The sequence below is a fragment of the Rana temporaria genome, chromosome 9 (assembly GCF_905171775.1).
Source record: "Rana temporaria chromosome 9, aRanTem1.1, whole genome shotgun sequence".
Lineage (NCBI taxonomy): Eukaryota > Metazoa > Chordata > Amphibia > Anura > Ranidae > Rana > Rana temporaria.
In genome coordinates this window covers 127,684,298-127,707,994 of record NC_053497.1, presented here as the reverse complement: position 1 = coordinate 127,707,994, position 23,697 = coordinate 127,684,298, and the positions used below count along the sequence as shown (strand labels likewise).

General features: G+C 42.8%; 1 protein-coding gene across 1 annotated transcript in view; it reads right to left on the bottom strand.

Annotated features, from left to right (window-relative positions):
* Positions 1-3,411: 3,411 nt before the first annotated feature.
* Positions 3,412-23,697, bottom strand: part of ENTPD2 (ectonucleoside triphosphate diphosphohydrolase 2) — an 80,634-nt gene continuing 60,348 nt past the window's right edge. The window contains exons 6-9 of the mRNA XM_040324462.1: positions 19,580-19,849; positions 15,443-15,562; positions 8,133-8,270; positions 3,412-4,367 (exon numbers count right to left, since the gene is read on the bottom strand). Of these exons, the coding sequence (XP_040180396.1) occupies positions 4,164-4,367; positions 8,133-8,270; positions 15,443-15,562; positions 19,580-19,849 (732 nt within the window). The 3' untranslated portion in view covers positions 3,412-4,163. The remainder of the gene's footprint in view (positions 4,368-8,132; positions 8,271-15,442; positions 15,563-19,579; positions 19,850-23,697) is intronic.

The window sequence follows — 23,697 nt, the reverse complement described above, 5'->3', positions numbered from 1 at the left end:
CCGGTCCAGGAGCCAGATCACTTACACCAAGGGTTCCCATCCAGTGACCTACAACTCCTGCTCTGGGATGGCCGATTGGCGATCTGGGCTTGCCTATCTGCCATCCCAATGCATCAGTGTTGTGAATGAAGCTGGCAGTAGAGGAAGCAAGCAGCTGCGGAACAGAGCCGGATAAACCGATGCTTCCTGTATAGCGCTGGCTCCTTTTACAATGATGCCAAATGAGGGACAGCAACAGCCAGTGATACCTTAGTGGAAGACTGTTATTAAAGGCAAGTTTACACAAAAATGTGTGTATATATGGGAATATATGTTCTGCAGTGGTTACTGGGCTGCTTTAAAACTGATCTGCGGGTGCAGCGTAGTGCACCTGGGAGGGACCGGCGCTGAGCCATAGACTTCTGTTATTACCTGTGAATCTGGTGCGCTTTCAGAAAGTGCACTACACCTGCAGGCTATAATAGAAAACTCTATGGTAATGAGTAGCTAATCTGCAGGTGTACTGCGCTGCACCTGTGGTATGGGTAACCGCAGTGAATTAGTGTGAAAGCAGCCTTAGGCCCCTTTCACACAATCTGTCCAATCCAAATAGGCCCCTCCGTTCATTTCTATGGAGCGCCAGATGTAAACGGACTTGTCCATTTACATCCGCCTACCTCAAAATTGATCTGCAAAAAAAACAAACCAAAAAAAAAAAACAGAAGGGGATCTGCCCCCTTCCATCTAGGTCAACCGGATCAGAGGGCACATAGAGTAGAGTGGGCTGTGCCAGTGTCTGCTCTACATATGCTCCACTTATTGTGGCACATGACAGGTTACCAAGTCACTTAAGTGGCCCTCGCTCTTCAAAAAGGTTGGGCACCCCTGACTTACATCAACAGCAAAACTTTAAGAGAGCAATACCAGTGCGATAACCCTACAGGTCCAGTGATATTTCTCCACCTTCCACAAATACTCGGTATGTCATAGTTGCTATTTTTTTTAATTAGAATATATTATATCTATACTGTACTTATATAGGAGATACCATAAGCTGTAGATTTTTTTTTCTTCTTTTTTTAGCAGGGGTTCCCTGAAATCTGAATCTTTTGGGAAATCTGAAATCTGAATCTGGGAAACACACGGCTCCCACGCGGCATGCGCAGTAGGGAACCGGGCAGTGAAGCCGCAACGCTTCACTTCCCGATTCCCTCACCACTGATGGTGGTGGGGGCAGCCGAGAGACGAGTGATTGCTCGTCTTCTGCTGCCGACGTAGCTGGACTCCAGGACAGGTAAGTGTCCATTTATTAAAAGTCAGCAGCTGCAGTATTTGTAGCTGCTGGCTTTTAATATTTATTTTTTTTACAGCGGAGCTCCGCTTTATTTTTATTTTTTATGGGGTGAATGTTAGAGGTAAGCTACTGTATCTGGATAAATTGTATGTGTAAATGTATAATCTGTATTGTTATAAAAATAATAAAAAAAGTACTGAAATCGAAACCAACCACACAAGTTTTAAAAAAAAAACAAAAAAAAAAAACACCTTTATTGAGATTTCAAATTTGGATACACAGAATAATCTACCATTTGTCGTCTGCTAAAAAAGGAAACCTCATTTTTCTCACTGGTTGCATTGCATTACTATCCATCATGCCTTTTTGCTCTGCAAGTGAAAGACAATTCTCCTGTCAAAATAGCTGATAATTGTTTTCAGCCACTCTTGTGATTTGTGATGAGTAAATGTGTTTGGCGAGTGGCAACATTTTTTTTTTTTCTAGCCTGCATAGGCAACACAGAAAGACAGCTCTTTGCAAGACACTAGCGTCCAAATGGTTCAGAGTTCTGGCATTCAAACTATCAGCCTGATGTTGGTTGGGATTACAGAACACAAACAGAAGACATTCAGGCAAATAGCAATATAAAAAATAAAAAAGTGAACATTCAAATTTATACACAGCTTGTTTTCATTTGACAGGGGCCCAGCTTTAAAGAGCACAAAAGCATTTAATGAGCAACAACATGATACACTACAAGATCTGCCTTGCATCACTACATTTTCCAGCTGCAGTGGTTGGTATTCAACAGTGGTTAAAGCCACAGACTTCACAGGTCTTTAAGAGTATAAAAAAAAAAAGAAAAAAAGAAAAATCATATTCTGTGAGCCATGCCCAACAACAAAGAATACAAAGAATACAACAAAGAAAAGTTGCAGTGTTGTCAGTATAAACCAATCAGGTTTTATATTTAAATTTATAATCTCCAATAGAAACATGGCAGCTGGAGTCCGATTGGCTGCTACAGGCCACACCAACTAACAAGAATGCATCTAGTAGTCTGAACCCCTTAAATGCTTAGTTCAGGGGTGGCCGCCCGGGGGCCACATGTGGCCTGCGGAGCCCTGTGATGTGGCCCATGACCTCCTGTTCTGGAATGGCAGGTTGGCAAGCCCAGATCGCAGGTTGCCAACCAGCCATACCACAGCATTAGTGTTGGGAATGAAGCTGGTGGTGGAGGAAGAAAGCAGCTGCGGAGCAGAGCCCCATAAGCCGATGCTTCCTCTAGAGTGCCGGCTTTTGCCACAGGCGGAGTCTATGGCAAAATTCAGCTAACCCACAGGATAGACACAGGTGCACTAGGCTGCACCCACAGTGTGCGTAAACCACAGTACATCAGTGTGAAAGCAGTCTTAGGCCCTCTTCACATGATCGGGCCGACCGAATCGGACCCACAATTCACCTTTATAGAGCAGCAGATGTAAACAGACTTGTGTGCGCTTACGCCCTCCAATCCGATCCACTAAAAACAAAAAAAAAAAACACCTGAAGGGAATTTGTCCCTTTCCATCTGGGCGGATCGAATCGAAGGGCCTATAGAATAGCCTTCACCTGTCATCTGCCTGCTCCACTCATTGTGGCCCACGGCCACAGCTGCTTAAGTGGCCCTCTCTCTTCAAAAGGTTGGGCTTAGTTGTTGCAGATCATTAAATCATTAAATAGAAAACCAAAGAGAACGATGACAGCCCTGAAATCAATAGTTTCAAAGTACACCCACAACATTGATGATGATCATAGTAAAGTAACCCCTTCTGCAGGCTGCAAAACAGGCACACATGGTTTCCAAAGCAAAGCTTACCATATATCTGCCACTGATGTGTCCTAGAAAAAATAAATAAAAAATAGAATGTCTGGATAAAGACAAATCACTTGTATGCCCCATTCCATAAAAAAGTGTTCTAACCCCAAAACTCCCATCTCTCAAATTTGTATGCACGACTAGCCATATTGAAATGCTGACTTTAAGAAAAGAATTTGCATAGGATGTTTAGTTGGCTGCAGTGGTAGATTAGAAAGAAACTTTCAACATTGGGATGGAATGTTCCTACTTTGAGGAGGGTTACTTTGATTTGTAGGTCGAGGGTAAAAGGTGTGCTAAAAAAAAAAAAAAAAAATTACGTTTAGTAACGACAACTTGAATTGGTGTACGTTTAAAAAAAAAAAAAAAAAAAAAAAAAAGAAGGAGTGCAACATGTGTGGCCAGATTAAAAAGTCTTTGAAGTAACAGAAGGCATGTTAATAGCCAAGAGGTAAAACAGAATATGAACAAGGCCATACTAGATAGATAACAAAAAGCTGAAGTCTAGGTTTGGTAATATATAGGAGCTAAAATAAGTTCTATCCATTTTTATACATTTACCTCTTGATAAGTATTTACACAATAAAAAACAAAATGTGCAATAAGCATACCTAACTAGCATGTACAGCTATATCGTTAACATGATACAAACAGTGGTTCATTACCCAGTGGCAGCCATATGGTTCAAGTCTTTAAAAGTCCAATCAATATTCATAGCTGAGCAGTAAATAGATCTATATACACAAAAAGGTATTATTCTGAAGGATGTTCTCATTTTCCCGACTAGTTTAAAAAAAACACCAACAGCTTACTGCGTGTTTTACATGAACAGCAAGTCAACTGAAAAGCAAGCAAAAGACCCAAAAATCAGGTTTTGAAAAACTTTAGGATTTCCATTGTCTGAAGAGTGATATAGGTTTTTCAGATCTTTTTTTAGGAGAGTTGGTAAGGCCTCAGCAGGGGAGACCATTTGATGACACCCATCAGAAGACCGAATCTTTTTGGTCTTGCAGAGGAACGATGACAAGAACTGGAATTTTCGTCCTCCCATCAGATGGTTTGCTGTTGTTTATTTGACCTGCATGTGCTGAATAGTACGATGAGAGCAATTAAAATGATGACCACAAAGAGAAAAATGAGAGCGGCCCATGAGCTGAAGTCAGTGGCTTTGAGAATAGAGGTCTCCTCAGCTGGGATCATGTTGGTAAGGTTCAGCATATACCCGAGGGCCCAGCCGATGGAAGTGTCACCTGCCTGGAAAGAACATTGAAAAGAACGGTGATGATTATCTTACTCTGTAACCACGGTAGCAATATACAGTATTTTGAAATAGACAGATGTAAAATTAAAGAGAATTCTTATTAAAAAAGAATGGAAGAAAGATATAGGTGCCATAAAAGCTGAACAGTGGGAATACATATTGGAGCTGGGGCCATTGGTGTCACTCTCCCCATCGCAGAGGGTATCTCATTTATGTACAGAGTTTACCACACCCCAAAGAGACTGTATATGTTTGGAAGAAGACCAGACGATAAATGCCCCAGGTGTCAAGAAACAGGAGACCTTATACATATGTCATTTCAGGCATTTCCACATCATAGGTACTGGGTTGAGGTACTGCATATCATAAATGTAACCTTTGGGACCACATTGAACTGGAGCCTAAAATATGCTTGCTGGGATGTAGGGAGGAGAAGAATGAGCAAACATGGACTAAAGTAGCAGTAGTGAGGTGCCTGTACCAGGCCAGAAAATTGATGGCCCAAAATTGGCAATCATTGAAACCACCGACACTGGCAAAATAGGTTAACGTAATAAATTCGACAGTGTGGAAGGAAAAGGTAGTCCTCACTAGACGAGGTTATAAATTTATAACACTGTGGGAGCCCTGGTTGAGTAGAATGGGATGTCCGCCTTAGGGGTGGGGAGAAAAGCCCAGAGTGGTAGATGGAAGTTAGTCTAGCAAGAGAGGAGAGAGGAAATAGTAACAAATAAATAAGGAGTAGTAGCCCCCCCGGAGAACAGTAAACAGTGATGTGTTGGTTGTAGGACATCTGTGTGAATAGTCAAAATATAGGGGGGAGGGAAGGGGTGGGCAATGGGAAAAGAGGGTATCTTTAAGCTAATACAATATGATGTATGTATTACACACTGATGCTATATTTTAACCAGATGTTTTGTATTGGAGAAAATAAAAAAGAATATTGAAATAAAAAATAACTAAAAAATTCTTAACTTCAAAATGAAGCACATTGTACAAGGTTGATGCACAAAGGAAAGGTTCTGAAATGTTTTAAATCAAACATATCCACTGTGGATTCCATTTATTGACAACCTAGGATCTCATAACTCAAGGTCTTTGTGAAATGGCCTTTATTATGATATTGTTTAATATTGTAATATATTAGAAAGAGCACACATTTTGCAACTGTAAGATATTTATTACTTTTTAGTCTTTTCACAAATAACACATTACACTTATGCATGAAAAGACTACTTTCCAAAGCACAAATTACAATAGAATAGTACATAGGACGTGCCTGACAATATTTCAATGGGGAGGGGTGGTCAAGCAAGGTTTTACATTTCAGGGATGAAGTTCCTTAGCCTAAACTAGATGGTACTGATAAATGGTTTAAGTGGGGGAGTCAGGAGGAAAAGTCATGTAGGAGAGATGTAAAGCCTCCAGTCAAACAGTACCGAGCCGATGTAAAGGCTAAACAGTTTATTGAGAACACTTGCAGCATATACAATACCAGGTCGGTATAGATGTATGAAGATGGGCTAATGTCCTCTGGGTCCTGTGGGCAGAAGAAAGGAAATAACCTGCTGTAATCATGCAGCACACCTATGATGCAAGGCATTGGACACTGGAAGCCAAGCCAGCTTGGCTCCCAGCATCCACGGCCCTACACCATAGGTGTGCTGCATGATTACAGCGGATTATTTCCTTCCTTCCTTCCTTCTGCCCACCAGACATTAGCCCATCTTCATCCATCTATAGTGACCTGATATCATATGTACTGTAAGTGTTCTCAAACTGTTTAGCCTTTACATCGGCTCGGTACTGTTTGATTGGAAGCTCCACATCCCCATTGGAGTTCCAAATAGCTCTGCCTGAATCTCTCCTACCCAAATTCAATCATTCCATGTGTTTTTATGATGGCTGCCTTGGATTGGCTCTGAGGCAATGGATAGTGAGTTCCCCCATAGGGTCAGCACCTGGAACATTGTGTTTTTAGGAGGAAAAGTCAGGGACCCGATCACTGGGGTCATAGCAGAAGGATTTAGCTGTAAGCTTGAGGTGCACCCAGATTTGGAAATAATTGATATGGTGTGGTCCCTATAAGTGGATGGAATTTAAAATCACTGGTGGTAGGAGCATGGACTGTTGTTAGGGCAAGGATTGTAGGGAAAGTTAGACCATGTCTTGCGCCAAGCCCCCTTTTTCCTTTGGCAATGTAAAGACTCTATAGGGTATGTTTTTAGATTTATACACCCACAAAAAAAAAAATCAAAAAAAAAAAAAAAATCAGCTTTTACTGACCTGAGGGAGACCCAAAGAATAGTAATAGGGAAAGTATGCAGGGATATGCAATTAGCGGACCTCCAGCTGTTGCAGAACTACAAATCCCATGAGGCATAGCAAGACTCTGACAGCCACAAGCATGACACCCAGAGGCAGAGGCATGATGGGACTTGTAGTTTTGCAACATCTGGAGGTCCGCTAATTGCATATCACCGATTTAGGGGATACAGCCATTGCGGAAGAATAAGTAAACTATTAGCCGATTGGTTACTCTGGATTACTGCATTTTGCACTCTCTTCTGCATCACCTTACTGAACATGGGCGTCCGCTTTAAGCGGTGACTGCAGTGCTCCCCTTCTGTCCTCCGGCGCTCGTATTGTATGTCATGGAGCTGGGTCTGTTTGCAAGGTCCCGCCCCCCTAGTTCGGCTCGTCTGATAGTCTTCTAGTGTTCCGCCTATCACACATGCCGAACTAGGGGGGCGGGACCTTGCACACAGACCCAGCTCCGTGACATACGATACGAGCGCCAGAGGACAAAGGGAGGGGAGCACCGTTTGATATTGTTTACCAGGCCTGTGCTTTGTTTGTTTCAACATCTGTTGCCACAGGCAACAATAGATTATTATCTGATGTGTTTTTAGCAAGTCTGGAAACGCAGAGCAAACACAACACAGAGTTGTAGCCTACGGCATAGTTTCTAGTTTTCCCTTATTTAGATAGCCTGTCCCTCTTCTGGAATCAAATCAATTTGTCCCTCATTCCAAAAGGTTCCTCTTTTAGACCTGAAATAAATATACTGTCAATATAGTGTAGTGTTTCAGTCAATGGAAAGGGGTGCTGTGTAATGTAAAGGGGTCCAGTGATGCAGGGTGCTGTGTAATGTAAAGGGGGCCAGTGATGCAGGGTGCTGTGTAATGTAAAGGGATCCAGAGATGCAGGGTGCTGTGTAGTGTAAAGGGATCCAGAGATGCAGGGTGCTGTGTAATGTAAAGGGATCCAGAGATGCGGGGTGCTGTGTAATGTAAAGGGGTCCAGAGCTGTGGGGTGCTGTGTAATGTAAAGGGGTCCAGAGCTGTGGGGTGCTGTGTAATGTAATGTAAAGGGGTCCAGAGCTGTGAGGTGCTGTGTAATGTAAAGGGGTCCAGAGGTGCAGTTGTGGAGAGGGGGTACACAGTAGTGACAAAGAGATATTGAAAGATGCAGGGGGCACAGTGGGGTGTTTTTACATTTTAACGTGGGGGGGCGCTTTTAACCCTTGCTAGCGGTCGAAGAAAGGGTAAAATGCGGCTGTGTATCGCTGCTGCCGAAGCACCCCCCCCTCTGAAAAAATTTCAGCGGATGCCCATGGTTCTGAATATTCAGTTTTAAACTATCGTAAATTTACTAAATATAGCTTTAGATAGAATGCAGGTTTATGGCAAGATAACAAAATGTAGAAAACTGTTGAGGGAAGGGGGTAGCTCAGGTATAACGTTGAGATTTTTTACCTTCTTTTGAAAAGCGATGTTGGGGAAAGTGCTGTTATCAAATTTGTAGCCTTTACTAGTTAACAGGTAGATGAAATTAGCGGTGGCACAGTATCCACTCAGATGTTTCTGTAGAAATGAAGGACTCTTGCTGGACAGCTGTAGAAATAAGAGGGGAGAGAAATACACATAACTATATAAAACGCAGCGCAACACAAAAGAAGTTCTGATCCTAATAAGGCTTATTGACATACACTTTGGTGTGCCTGGTTGGGCAGCAACCTCTAAAACTAGGTATACCAACAGTGCATTCTGCTGTTCAAAACATTCTAAAATAATTGTTTTTAGTGTTGATTATGTACAAGCCTGCCTAAAAATACTCACTGCAGCAATACAAGACATTGCATGAGATTCGCACCGCACTGCTGTGCAGATCACATGCGATGTCTGTGCGAATTTGGCCATGGCTGAATCTGCATTGCATTCGGACCACACGTGCACCGCCCTTTTTTGTCCGCACCAGAATCGGATGGCATTGGTGTTCACACCTATGTGATCCGATTCCTGTCCAATATGCAAACTGGGGGTGTCATTAACTTTGTATTGACACTCCCAGCGGTTCGCATAGGGCAGTGTGAACTGCCTGTGAGTCCGGTGCGATGTGGGAACCCACACCGGATTTGCATCTCGCCAGTGTGAGCTCAGGGTCAGGGGTGTTGCAATTGCTCAATTTCTTACTTTAACCACTTGCTTACTGGGCACATATACCCCCCTCCTGCCCAGGTGAAATTTCAGCCTTCGGCACTGCGTCGCTTTAACTAACAATTGCGTGGCCGTGCGACGTGGCTCCCAAACGAAATTGACGTCCTTTTTTCCCCACAAATAGAGCTTTCTTTTGGTGGTATTTGATCGCCTGTGCGGTTTTTATTTTTTGCGCTATAAACAAAAAAGAGCGACAATTTTGAAAAAAATACAATATTTTTTACTTGTTGCTATAATAAATATCCCAATTTAAAAAAACAAAAAAAAACACATTTTTTTTCTCAGTTTAGGCCGATACGTATTCTTCTACCATATTGTTGGTAAAAAAAAAAAAAAAAGCAATAAGCGACTGGTTTGCGCAAAAGATATAGCGCCTACAAAATAGGGGACAGAATTATTTTTTCTTATTTATTTTTTTTACTAGAAATTACGGCGATCTGCGATTTTTATTGGGACTGCGACGTTATGGCGGACACATCGGACACTTTTGACACATTATTGGCGCCATTCACATTTTTTTTTTTTTTAACAGAGGGCGCCATTCACATTTATACTGCGATCAGTGCTAATAAATATGCACTAATTACAGTATAAATGTGACTGGCATTGAAGGGGTTAACACTAGGGGGTGAGGAAGGGGTTAAATGTATTCCCTGCATTGTGTTCTAACTGTAGGTGGAGGGGGGGGTGATTGGGGGAGGTGACCGATCTATGTCCCTATGTACAAGGGACACAGATCGGTCTCCTCTCCAGAGACAGGACGCTGTCTCTGTGTAAAACGGCAATGAGAGATGATCTCATATGTTTACATATGACATCATCTCTCATTGGCCGCACAGATCGCATCGCAAACGGCCACTCTGATTGGCCGTTCGCGGCGATCTGTAATTGTCTGTGTCCAAGGGACACGGCCAGCACAGAGTTTCCCCGCTGCGCGCTCTGGAGCGCGCGCGGGGAACGCGCAAAGGGGCGGACGTCAATTGACGTCCACTTGGATTTTCGGATCCGCGCTGTAGCCGTCATTTGACTATAGCGCGGATCCCAAGCGGTTAAATTACAATTGAAGTGACAAAAAATGGCAGCTTTGTGGAGTCAATTTTTTCATATTGTTTCGCCATTCACTACACAAATCGTATTTTTGCTACAATAATGTTTTTATCCCATGTTAGACAGCGTATACAAAAAATGAATTGTTCCAATCATGAACAATAAAAGTGCAGTGCATAAACGGATCCACATGGCAAAAACAAACGACATGGAATTACATGCAAATATATGTGCGAGGAGTCCTTATTTTCTATTTGTGTAATCATATCATAAGGACTTTTTCCACATTTATTTGCATGCAATTCCACGTCGAGTTTGCCATGTGGATCAGGTTATGCACTGCACTTTATTGTTCATGATTAGCACAATTAATTTTTGTATACACGTTTTCCTTGATTATGTCACTTGCTGGCGTTTCATGGTTTACATTTTAAATTTTTTTTACTTAGCGCGATATTACACCACATTTTTGATGATAGACAGCGTACCTGAAAGTATTATTGCTGTGGTGCATAATTTGAGCACAGGATCACTGTATGAATTTAGGGGGTTTTGTAATGGACAAGGGCGATCCTTTGTTTACTTGCCCCCTCCTCTTCCCTTGTCCATTCAGAAAATACCTTGCATTCTGTTCACCTACAGCTTTCCTGTGCCCAGAATACGTGGACTTCTGTGAACGGACAAAGGAAGACGAGAGGGTGGCTACATGTCAAGATCCCTTCATGGTATGAGAGCCGCATCTCTCATAGTTGCAACATTAGCTGTATTATCTGGCAGTACAAATGAATAAATCGCACCCTAAACAGGGCTCACAAGCAGTAACACCCCCCCCCCCCTTTTGTAAAGAGGTCGGTTGCTGATGTTCTGCTTTAAAAGTGCATATGTGCCCAGATTATGGACATATTAACTCCTTCAAAGACCAGGCCACTTTTTGCGATTCGGCACTGTGTCGCTATATACGATTAGCTATGATTAAGCACTGTGTGACAGTGTGAAACGCGTCAGATTATTTTTCCTAATTTTTGCTGTGACATGTCAAGTTTGTGACCAATTTTTATAAAAAATGAACGTTTTTTGGAGTGCGGCTGTCCTAGTTTTCCTCTTCAGTTTTTGCATTGCCGGCACCCTGAGTTTTGGATCTGGTGAGAGAGTTCTTTGGTCTATTTGAGCGGTCACCCTTTTTCTCACTGCGTCGCTATAACTGACAATTGCGCAGTCGCGCGACGTGGCTCCCAAATAAAATTGACGCCCTTTTTTCCCACAAATAGAGCTTTCTTTTGGTGGTATTTGATCACCTCTACGATTAGAATTTTTTGCGCTATAAAAAAAAAAAAATGCGTCAATTTAAAAAAAAAAAAAAAATGTTTTACTTTTTTCTATAATAAATATCCCCAAAAAAATCTATATAGTAAAAAAAAAAAAAAAAGTTTTTCCCCCCACAATTTAGACCGATACGTATTCTTCTACATATTTTTTGTAAAAACGCAACAAGCGTTTGATTAGTTTGCGCAAAAGTTATAGGGCCAGATCCACATAGCGAGTACGCCGGCGTATCTACTGATACGCCGGCGTACTTTCAAATTACCCGCGTCGTATCTTTAGTTTGAATCCTCAAACCAAGATACGATGGCATCTGGGTTCGATCCGACAGGCGTACGCCTTTGTACGCCTAGGTGCAATACTTCGGTGCCCGCTGGGTGGAGTTTTCCTCGTTTTCCGCGTCGGGTATGCAAATTACCTTTTTCCGTCGATCCACGAAGGTACGCGCGGCCGTCGCATTCTCTTACGTCGTCGCTAGTAGGCTTTTCCCGGCGTATAGTTAAAGCTGGTATTTTGCGGCGTATAGATAGACTTGCCATGCTAAGTATGGCTGTCGTTCCCGCGTCGAAATTTCATTATTTTTTTTTGCGCAAGTCGTCCGTGAATAGGGATGGACGTAACTCATGTCTAAGCTAAAAAAAATTACGTCGTTGCGACGTCATTTCGCGCAAAGCACGGCGGGAAATTTCAAAACGGAGCATGCGCAGTTCAATCGGCACGGGGACATGCTTCATTTAAATGAATCACGCCCCCTAATCGCCGATTTGAATTCCGCCGCCAAAAATACACTACGCCGCCGTAACTTACAGCGCGAAATCGATGAGGATTCGAAATTCCGCCAGGTAAGGTACGGCGGCGTAGCGTATCACTGATACGCGGCGCAAGTGTAAATGTCTGTGAATCTGGCCCACAGTGTCTACAAAAGAGGGGACAGTTTTATGTCATTTTTATTTTTTCTAGTTATGGCGGCGATCAGCCATTTTTAAATCGGGACTGCGACAATATGGCGGACACATCTGACACCATTTTGGGACCAGTCATTTTTACAGTGATCAGTGCTATAAAAATGCACTGATTACTGTAAAATTGACACTAGCGGTGAAGGGGTTAACCACTAGGTGGCGCTGCAGGGGTTAAGTGTTCCCTACGAAGGGATTCTTACTGTTAGGGGGTGTGGCTACACGCGAAACGTCACTGATGACCGTTCCTGATCACGGAGAACGGTCATTAGTTTTACTAGGCAGAATAGGGAAATGCCTTGTTTACAAAAGGCATTCCCCCTGTTCTGCCCTTGCCGATCGCAATCACTGGACTCCCGGGAACATCGAGATTCCCGGAAACGCGGCCGCACTTGGCCCACTGGGTGGCAGATTTGAATGGATGTACCTGTACGCCAATCTGCCTGCCCATGCCAATCTGTCTACGTAAATAGTCGTGCGGCGTTCGGCAAGTGGTTAATAACAAGCTATCAATAACTTTTCCAGTTGCTTTTCATGTGAAGTTATTCACCCTTAAAGACCCTGGTTTCAAACTGTTTTTAGTTTAGTAAAACTCTGAGCTAAGTGTAAAAACAGAATTGAATTTAAAGGTATGTGAATCAAAAAAGAGGAAAGCCACACTTAAGGTTGTCGGAATACAAGGATATAAAAAAAAAAAAAAGGGAAAAAAAATAGCGTAGCGCTATCCCTTTAAACAAATTTTGTAAAACTGAAGTGTGTAAGCATCAAAATTCACAATCAAGAGGACATCGGTGACGAAACGCGCTGGCCATCAGCTGAGCTCTAATGTTATCACACTCGCCAAGCAAAGCATTTGTACAAGTTTTGTCTCTGGATTGGTTTGAGAGTACCATTTTTTTTAATTAATAAATTTGGCAGTTTAAATGAGATTATACCATGGAGCCAGTTTGTTTCCTCTACATGATTTTTGCTGCACATTATCCATGGCTGAGATCAGTATGGGCACTTATGTGGTTGATACCAAGGTTGCAGGCTGTTCATTGGCATTTACATTGGCTATAAGCGCTAAGACTTTCATTCATTGGAGGTCTTATGTGGTAAGGTTTTGGCTTGCACTTTGGTGGTGGAGCACTGAAGTGGACAAAGTTTTTAAATTAAGTTTCATTACAGATTTTCACTAAATATGTTGGGAATGTGGAGTGTTTTTAAGTTTAGTTGATCATGCACTTTGTTGAAGATTTATATGGTTTTGTAATACATTGATTGTGAATCGTTGTGATATATATATATATATATATATATATATATATATATATATATATATATATATATATATATATACATATATACATACATCCAGGCTCCTACGGTAGTAAAATAAATATTGCACATTTTATTTTTTTTAAAAGGTTAACGAAATCCTGAAAACTTGACCTGTTGGGCATATGCAAGGCCTGAGGTTGGAAACTACTGTTCTAGGAGACGCTTTAAATATTTTTTTATAAATCTTACTCCCTCTAGTGGATACTGAAAAGAACTAGTGAAAGCTCAAGCTGGTGAAGTGAATAGCTTCCCCGAAAAGTCATGCCGTCATTGCATTTTCTCCTAATTTCTATGAGAACCCTGCAATTGTACAAGCACCACCCCCACAACTGAAAACATTTTTTTTTCCTTGGCGGTCTTGCTCTTTAACCACTTGGTGCCCGCGCTATAGCCGAATAACGGCTACAGGGTGGACCCCAAATGCCGGGAGGACGTCAATAGACATCCTCCCCTTCGCGCGCTGTGATCACCCCAGTCACTGAGACTCGGGTGATCACAGATCCAAGTAAAAAAAGCCGATCACTGGCCTATGTGAAAGGGACATCGGTCCCGAAGAGGAAGGAGGCACAGTAGCCTCCACTGTGCCTACAATTACCACCTGCTAGTACCCCCTGCAAGTGCCCACCAGTGCCACCTATCAATGCCTCATCAGTGACCATCACTGCCACCCAGTACCCATCACTGCCACCCATCAGTGCCCATTACTGCCAGTGCCACCCATAAATGCCTCATCAGTGCCACCCATCAGTGCCACCTTCTCAGTGCCGCCCATCAGCATACATCAATGAAGGAGAAAAAATTACTGTTTGCAAAATTTTATAACAAAATATAATTATATAATACGTTTTTATTTTTTTCTGTTAATTTTTTTTGCAAATAAGTAAGTTTTCTCTTTCAATTACGGGCACTGATATGGCGGCACTGATGGGCACCGATGAGGTGGCACCGATGAGGTGGCACTGATAGGCGGCGCTGGTATGTGGCACTGATGGGTATTCATAGGCGGCACTGATGGGCACTCATAGGCGGCACTGATGGATCCATGTTGCCAGTCAGTGCCCATTTGTGGGCACTGATTGGCATCTTTTTTACTGCCTTTTTTTTTTTTTTTTATCGACTTTTTTTTCTTATTCCCTTTCCCTGGTGGTCCAGGGTGGGCTTCCCTGGTGGTCCAGTGTGGGCATCCGAGGGGGGGCTGCGCTGATAAACAATCAGAGCGAACCCCCCTGTCAGGAGAGACGCCGATCGGCTCTCCTGTACTCGCGTCTGTCAGACGCAAGTGAGGAAGAGCCATCAACGGCTCCTCCTGTTTACATCGTGATCAGCCGTGATTGGACACGGCTGATCACGTGGTAAAGAGCCTCTGTCGGAGGCTCTTTACCGAGATCGGAGATGCAGGGTGTCAGACTGACATCCCGCATCACCGATCGCCATGCTGCGTGCCCCCACGGGCAAAGGTGATCAAATACCACCAAAAGAAAGCTCTATTTGTGGGTACAGTGTTGTCCGACCGTGCGATTGTCATTCAAAGTGCGACAGCGCTGAAAGCTGAAAATTGGTCTGGGCAGGAGGGGGGTTTAAGTGTCCAGTAAGCAAGTGGTTAAAAATAGCTGCTTGCATGTGATCTAGGCAGTATATAGACGATATTTCAAAGGTTACTCAACAAAGACTCAATCAAATAAAAAAACATGCATTTGGCGAGTATAATCTGTATATTGCTATTAAAATATTACCAAGTGTATGCTCGGCACTTAATGACATCTGCCTCTATTTATTGTTTGAATTAATCCGCTTGAAATTCCTATGACTAATTGATTTAGAGCAAATTTCATGATGCGCTGTAACGATAAAGCTGACCGACTGATGAATATGAGATTGTTAAAAGATAATGCTGGCGTATTCCAGTTTGTCATGACTCACATCGCTAAAAGTGGAGGAGCAGATGGCATTGGTGGCGGTATCCAGGTCCTCCAGAGAACTGACTGGCATCTTCATCACAGATTTTATGTAGTCGATGGTGTAGTAAAATGCTGCAAATGCCTGAAACAATTAATAAAATAATAAATGTATTGATTCCTTTCACCACATGCATTCAGCTTCATATACTTTGCCTGTCATTATTTTAAAGTGACAATAGGCTGTAAAGGCCCAAAGCTTGCCTTAGATTTTCTCCATAACAGGCATCTGAGCTGGCACCGCTTGGTAACAAGTTGCATGTGGGACTTGTAATAAACATATGGCAAATGTTGGCCTAGTAGCACCGGTACCAGTAAATGCCAGTTCCCACATGTACCAGCTGACGGAAAGTTAAAATATATCTGAAACGTCTTGGAAAAATACTTGTATAGCGATAAATGAAAGCAAGCAGATGACCTTAATTTTTATTATATGTTGGCCACAGTAGGACAATAGCAGGTGCAATTTATTGCTGTTCTTAAATACATCAGCTGCTATAGATGGCCCTCTCCTTCTGAAAATGCTAGTTTCCTGGCTGTTATTCTGCATCTATTTGAATCAAAAAGGGCTGGCAACTTGGATGTTCTTGAATAAAAGTACTTTATTGGTTACATGGACACAGGCTATACGCTGACGTGTTTTGGCTAAGAAGCCTTCATCAAAGCTGTTATGCATCTATTGCTTCAATATTTACCCAGAACCTAGTGACTTTTCATAATCCCCATTATTGGTTCCCCAGCATGACAGCCAAGCAAATAGCATTTTCAGAAAGGGGTCAGCAGAGTCAGCCTTTAGAATTCTGCCTTGACACGGTTACTTTAATACACCAGGTAGAAGATTTGGACTGGCATTTTGTGTAGGTTTTATTCTAGCATACTTTCCTGCTTTTCTATGGTAATAAAGAACACAAGAACTGAAAGTAGGCGGTAACAGCGAGCGGTGTTACAGCCAGACTCCAGGGAATAAAAAATAAAAAATCCTCCCTTGACTTTCAAATTTCCCGCGTCGTATCTTTGGTTTGAATCCTCAAACCAAGATACAACGACATCTGTGTTAGATCCGACAGGCGTACGGCTTCGTACGCCTTCGGATCTTAGATGCAATACTTCGGAGTCCGCTGGGTGGCGTTCACGTCGTTTTCCACGTCGGGTATGCAAATTAGCTATTTCCGAGGATCCACGAACGTATGCGCGGCCGTCGCATTCTCTTACGTCGTCTCTAGTCGGCTTTTTCCGGCGTATAGTTAAAGCTGGTATTTCGTTGCGTATAGTTAGACTTGCCATGTTAAGTATGGCCGTCGTTCCCGCGTTTATTTTGAATTTTTTTTTTTTGCGCAAGTCGTCCGTGAATCGGGATTGACGGAATTCACGTCTATGTTAAAAATGTTCCCGCCGTGCATTTAGCGCAATGCACGGTGGGAAATTTAGGGACGGCGCATGCGCAGTTCATTCGGCGTGGGGACGCGCTTCATTTAAATGAAACACGCCCCCTAATCGCCGATTTGAATTACGCGCCGTTACGCCGCCAGAGATAGACTTTCAGGATTCGAACCAAGGACAAGTAAGTCATGGCGGTAGGGGCAGATCTTTGTGGATCTGCCCCTTAATGTTTAGTTTGGTCTAGGGATGAGAAAAGCAGCATTACTTACCTGATCCTCCGCTCCCACGGCAGCTGGTGCTCCAGCAGTGGACTGTTCCTCAGCATCCTAATGTCCAATGCAGGGCTTTGAGTTCTGCATTGGTTTTCAAGAAGTTAGGAGGAGGACTTATCTAAGGGACGAACGGGTGGTTTGTTCCTTAGATAAGACTGACAGGCGTCTCAGCCAATCAGGTTCACCGGTTCTGGTTACCGGTAACCTGATTGGCTGAAGCATCATCGAGGGCGGGAGAAGACATCATGGGACGTGGAAGGAGGATGGCTGACCGCCAGAAAGGTAAGTGCCAGGCGGGGGGGAAGGGGGGGCATTATACAGGGCACAGTGGCGACATCAATGGGCACAGTGGCGACATCAATGGGCACAGTGGCGGAGTTTGATGGCATGGCACAGTGGCGACAATTGATGGCACAGTGGCTGCGTTTGATGGCATGGCACAGTGGCTGCGTTTGATGGCATGGCACAGTGGTGACAATTGATGGCACAGTGGCTGCGTTTGATGGCATGGCACAGTGGCTGCGTTTGATGGCATGGCACAGTGGCTGCGTTTGATGGCATGGCACAGTGGTGACAATTGATGGCACAGTGGCTGCATTTGATGGACACAGTGACTGCATTTGATGGACACAGTGACTGCATTTGATGGGCACAGTGAGGCTGCAATTGTTTTTTTTTTCCCCGTTTGTGCCCCCCCCCCCCCCAACGAGGGAGCAACGAGCTCACATGTGGGTCCAGCACTGTGGGGAGTGGGTTGACTTGCCGAGGGAAGGATTATTGCATGGGAGATCTTGCCACCCATAGAGAGACATACAAGACATTTTAGCATTGCTGAGTGTATACCTCAGTAATGAATGGGTATACCTGTTTGCCAAGAACACAAGACTTTGGCTTGAGATTAGAGCGGACTATTTGCATAAAACTAATTTAAGAAAGGATCCTTTCATGTACAGTTTTCCTAATCTCGAATGGGTAGATCAAACAGCTCTTAATATTTACCCAGGCACAGAAACGGACAACAAAGCAACAGATAGAACTTAAAGCGGAGTCCTGCTTTTGACAGGTCCCCTTCCCCACTTCTGGAGACGGTGCCGCAGTGAAGCTCGGCCCCCCTCCTCATTCCTCTGCCACAGCAGGCAGTAAATGTATGAGAGAAGTACAGGGTATGACAGTGGGCAGTATGTGTAGGACAGGACTGCAGAGGGTATGACAGAGGGAGGCATATTCAAGAGAGGAGCATAGAGGGTATGACAGCAGGCAGTAAGTGTAGGAAAGTAGTGCGGGGGATATGACCGTGCGCAGCATATGTAGTAAAGGTTATGACAGTGGATAGTATGCGTAGTACAGGACTCCAAAGGGTATGACAGTGGGCAGTATGTGTAGGAAAGGAGTGCAAAGGGTACGACATTGGGTAGTAGGTGTAGGAGACGACTGCAGAGGGTACGACATTGGGTAGTACGTGTAGGAGAGGAATGCAATGGGTATGACAGCAGGCAGTACGTGTAGGAGCAGTGGCGGCTGGTGCTCAATTTTTTATGGGAAGGGTGCAAACAAACAAGAAAAAAATAAATAAAAATCATCAATTGCAACCACTGTGCCCATCAAACGCAGCCACTGTGCATCCCCCACATGCATGAACCTATGGCGATAGACAGGTGGCAGGAGAGGACTGCAAAAGGGTACAACAGTGGGTAGTATGTGTAGGAAAGGAGTGCAGAGGGTATGACAGTAGGCAGTATGCGTGGAGGCAGGAGTGTAAATGGTAGGACATGGAAGTATGTACAGTAGAAGAGTGACAATGCATCTCAAAAGTGCAAGAAGGAGTGCAAAGGGTATGACTGCGGTGTGTATGCATAGAAGAGGAGTGTGGAGGGTAAAAAAAAACAGCAGAACGGGTCATTACTGATCTTTCCATAATAAGTAACAAAATCATTAACGTATATGGCCATAGCCATAAAGATAGGTAAACACAGGGCAAGGTAGCACTATGGAAACTAATGTACGTACAATGCAGTACCATTATCCTGGTAATACAAGTCTAAACACTTATCTGCTGGTTCAATTCAAAGCAACAGTCCAACTCGGAACAGGTTAATGGTGTAACTCCGCTAGCATTTTGATGGATTGGGAAAGTGATAGAACATCTGCCTCTCTTTGACCCCATTTAGGAGCTGCAATATCACTTTCTACTATGGTGACCATGGCACTGGGTCAGAGAGGGAACAGTAAACTAATTGTAAATTAGTATTTTACAGATGTCACAATCAGGAAAAATCTAGCTAAAATTAAATACATTTTCCAATGGGGACATCGGTTCTGCTGGCAACTACCTCAGAGGGGAGTTCCTTTCATTTCAGACTGTATATTCTTTACAAAAAGCGAGGATGAACATAGAAACAAACCAAAGATATAAATATGTATATGCAACACAGCTTTTAAAAAAAACTTACAATAAATTTTCCAGATACTTTCGGCTGGAAGATTTTATCGAAGGAGCAGGAGGAAAACGGACAGTCGCTGAACTGGAAGAGTTTGTTCACTTGCTGCCTGCACTGGTCAGCATCTCCACTGCCGGAAATGGTCATCTCCACCGAGGGGTCATAGGTTGAAGGCTTCTCGCTAGATGTGCATGGGGACTCGTAAACATCTCCAAATGTTACTGGTTTGGTAAAACCTTGGGGCCAGCATGGATGCTGGATATTTGTTGAGTAGGACTGTTCCTATAAGTAAAATAGAAAACATGTACAATGAGAATTTTGGAACTAATGCCGCATACACACCATCACTTTATGTGATGAAAAAAAAAACGACATTTTCTGTAAAGTAAAAAACGAAGTTTTTGAAACTTCAATTTTCGAAGACGACGTTGCCTACACACCAACGTTTTTTCACAATGCTCTAGCAAAGCGAGGTTACGTTCACCACGTTTTTCCATTGAAGCTCGCTTCATAACTAGCTTCTGGGGATGGGCGGGTGTAAAAACGTCGTTTTTTGCTACACACGGTCAATTTCTGTGAAGTAAAAAACAACGTTTTGAAAAACGACACATAAAATTGAAGCATGCTTCAATTTTTTTTTGTCGTTTTTCACAAGGCATAAAACAACGTTTTCCCCGACACACGGTCATTTAAAGTGACGTTTTTAAAAACGTCGTTTTTTTTCATCACATAAAGTGATGGTGTGTACGCGGCATAAGAAGATGCAACAGTATGCAATAACTTTGTTCTAGGAAGGACAGTAGTCACATTGTATAGATTTAACTTTAGCATTGGCTTATATTAGTCTACAATACCTGGTCATATAGGTGCACAAATCATTCACTTTTCAATAGTAAATAGAGCCGATTATACACTAGTAAAACATTGTTAAAAAAAAAAAATCTCTTTAAAGAATGTTCGATTTCCGAATCATTAGTGGGGTCAAATGGACATTCGTTTTTCAACCTTAAATTCTCAAATTTGACATTTCCATTTGGGAAATTGCTTTTAAAATTTGATTTGAAATAAATGTGAAAAAAAAAATTGTACTTGTAAAAGTCAGCAGCTAAAGTATTTGTAGCTACGGACTTTTTTTTCCCCCATAAAGCCTTAAGAATCCCTAGAAGACAATTATTTATGCTGCAAATGGACAATTGCAATGTTGATATTTTGCCACTAGATGTCACTGCAGTATAAGCTCCAAAAGGCTTTCACTGTACTATCATTTCATAAACACAGTATTCTTTCAGCACAAAAGGATTTCTGAATGTGTATATATTGTACTTAGTATAACTCCATGACACTAGTTTAAAATGTGGAAAAGCAGACAAAGGCAAAGTATTCAAAATAAGCACTATACTTAAAGCGGGGGTTCACCCTATTTAAAAAAAAAAAAAAAAAAATTCCCTCTAGCATTAAATTCGGCATAGTAGCGCGAGCTACAGTATGCCTGTCTGTATTTTTTTATCCCCGTACTCACTGTGCAATTGGATATTGAAGATTCCGGGGAATGGGCGTTCCTATGAAGAGGGAAGGTGATTGACGGCCGGCCCTGGCACGTCACGCTTCTCCGGAAATAGCCGAAATAGGCTTGGCTCTTCACGGCGCCTGCGCATAGCCTGTGCGCAGGCGCCGTGAAGAGCCGAGACCTACTCCGGCTGTCTTCGGGGAGCGTGACTTGCCAGAGCCGGCCGTCAATCACCCTCCCTCTTGCTAGGAACGCCCATTCCCCGCGGCAGACAGAATCGTCTATGTACGATTACACTGTGAGTACGGGGATAAAAAAATTAGGACAGGCATACTGTAGCTCGCGCTACTATGCCGAATTTTATGCTGAAATGTTGTTCTGCAGGGTGAACCACCGCTTTAAAAAAAGTGTCAAATACTATGGCCTAGATTCAGCATTGATTTACGCCGGCGTATCTATAGATACTGCCGTGTAAATTCAAAGCTGCGCCGGCGTATCTTCTTTCTTTATTCAGAAAGCTAGATACGCCGAAATTAGCCTAAGATCCGACTGGCGCAAGTCTCTTACACTGTCGTATCTTAGGGTGCATATTTACGCTGGCCGCTAGGTGGCGCTTCCGTCGTTTTCGGCGTAGAATATGCAAATTACCTAGATACGCCGATTCACAAACGTACGTTCGCCCGGCAGAATTTTTTACGTCGTTTGTGTAAGGCTTTTCCCGCGTAACGTTGCTCCTGCTTCTATGAGGCGTACACAATGTTAAGAATGGGCGTCGAATTTTGAATTTTTTACGTCGTTTGCGCAAGTCGTTCGCGAATAGGGCTGGACGTAATTTACGTTCACGTCGAAACCAATACGTCCTTGCGGCGTACTTTGGAGCAATGCACACTGGGATATGTACACGGACGGCGCAAGCGCCGTTCGTAAAAAACGTCAATCACTTTGGGTCACCATCCATTTACATAAAACACGCCCCCCTCATCCACATTTGAATTAGGTGCGCTTACGCCGTCCCCATTTACGCTACGCCGCAACTTAGGAGGCAAGTGCTTTGTGAATACAGCACTTGCCTCACTTACTTACGGCGGCGTAGCGTAAATACGATACGCTACGCCGCCGTAACAATGCGACAATCTACCTGAATCTAGCCCAATATTTTTTTACGTTTTGGAATAAGTGTTGATGAGTTAGAGCCTCAGTCAGGTTTCTATTGCTGCATCAGTGCTAGGGAGATTTAGGCTGGGTAGAGATGGATCGAAATTTCAATCCATGGCTGTTCCTGCTCGTCCAACAAAGGAAATTGTGGCGCTGCAAATTAGTAACACATGGGTAGAGAAAAAGTCCGCTGAATAAGTGATGAATCCTTGTTACAAAAAATAAAAGAAAATTCAAAAAATATAAAATGACAAAAATAAAATAAAAATAAAATGAATGAACCTGGGAATGATGAGTGATGCGATGGGTCTTGGAGGGAGAGACACTGTTCTGTGATGAGCTGATTGTCCCAAAAACGCTTATTGGAAGAATTATATAGTGAATGCACACAAGACCAATTAGAAAATCTCACACAATACCCTCTCACATCACCGCCTATAGTTCATTCCACTTTAAAAGCTAAATCTTCCTTTTACCCATACCAATCAAAAGGTCCCCACTCTATCTCAAAACCCTTATATCAATACCAGACAGGCATCTTTCATTCTGGACTGTACTGATTATTGCCCAACACATAATTATTTTTCCTTTGATGGTCAATTTTATTTACAGCAAAAAGGCACAGCCATGGGCGCTAATTTTGCACCCTCCTATGCAAATCTATCCATGGGCTTATGAGAAGATGGGCATATCTGGAATAACAACCCCCATGCTAAAAATTTAGTTTTCTATGGCAGATACATAGATGATATTATCATCATATGGAGTGGCACACAAAGTGATTGTGAAGATTTTGTCCAATATTGCAATACTAATGATTATAGTTTAAATTTTACCTTTGTCACAGACCCAGATAGACTGGCATTTCTGGATCTGGAACTATACCATTTAGACAACACCATTCACGCTAGAAACTACTCTAAACCCACTGCAGGCAACTCACTTTTACATTTCAAAAGTTGCCACTATCTAAAATGGAAAAACAATATACCGAGGGGCCAATTTTGCCGGTTACGGCGAAACTGTACCACTACCATCGTTGAACAAAGCGAGACACTGACTAAGAAACTACGGGAAAAGGGGTACCCTGAATCCTTAATAAAAGAGGCATATACTCAATATGCACAGGACCCCCTCAAAGAGAGAAAAAAGCCTCTCAATTCTGATCATTCGGCCCATTTTATTACTAGGTTCCACCGAGATCACAAAAAGATGGAACTTATTATAAAAAAACATTGGCCCATCCTTCTGGAGGATATACACCTCAAAACCATACTGCCAAAATTGCCTAAAGTAACATATAGGAGAGCGCCTAATATAAAAAATAAAATAGCTCCAAGTAAACTAAAATCTATTTCCTCCAATCAATTGCATCAGTCCTGCTTAATACCTTTGTTAGGCATGTTTCAGTGTAAAAAAGCCCTATGCAAAAATGTGCAGCTTTGTAAAACAAAAAAAATTTCACTGA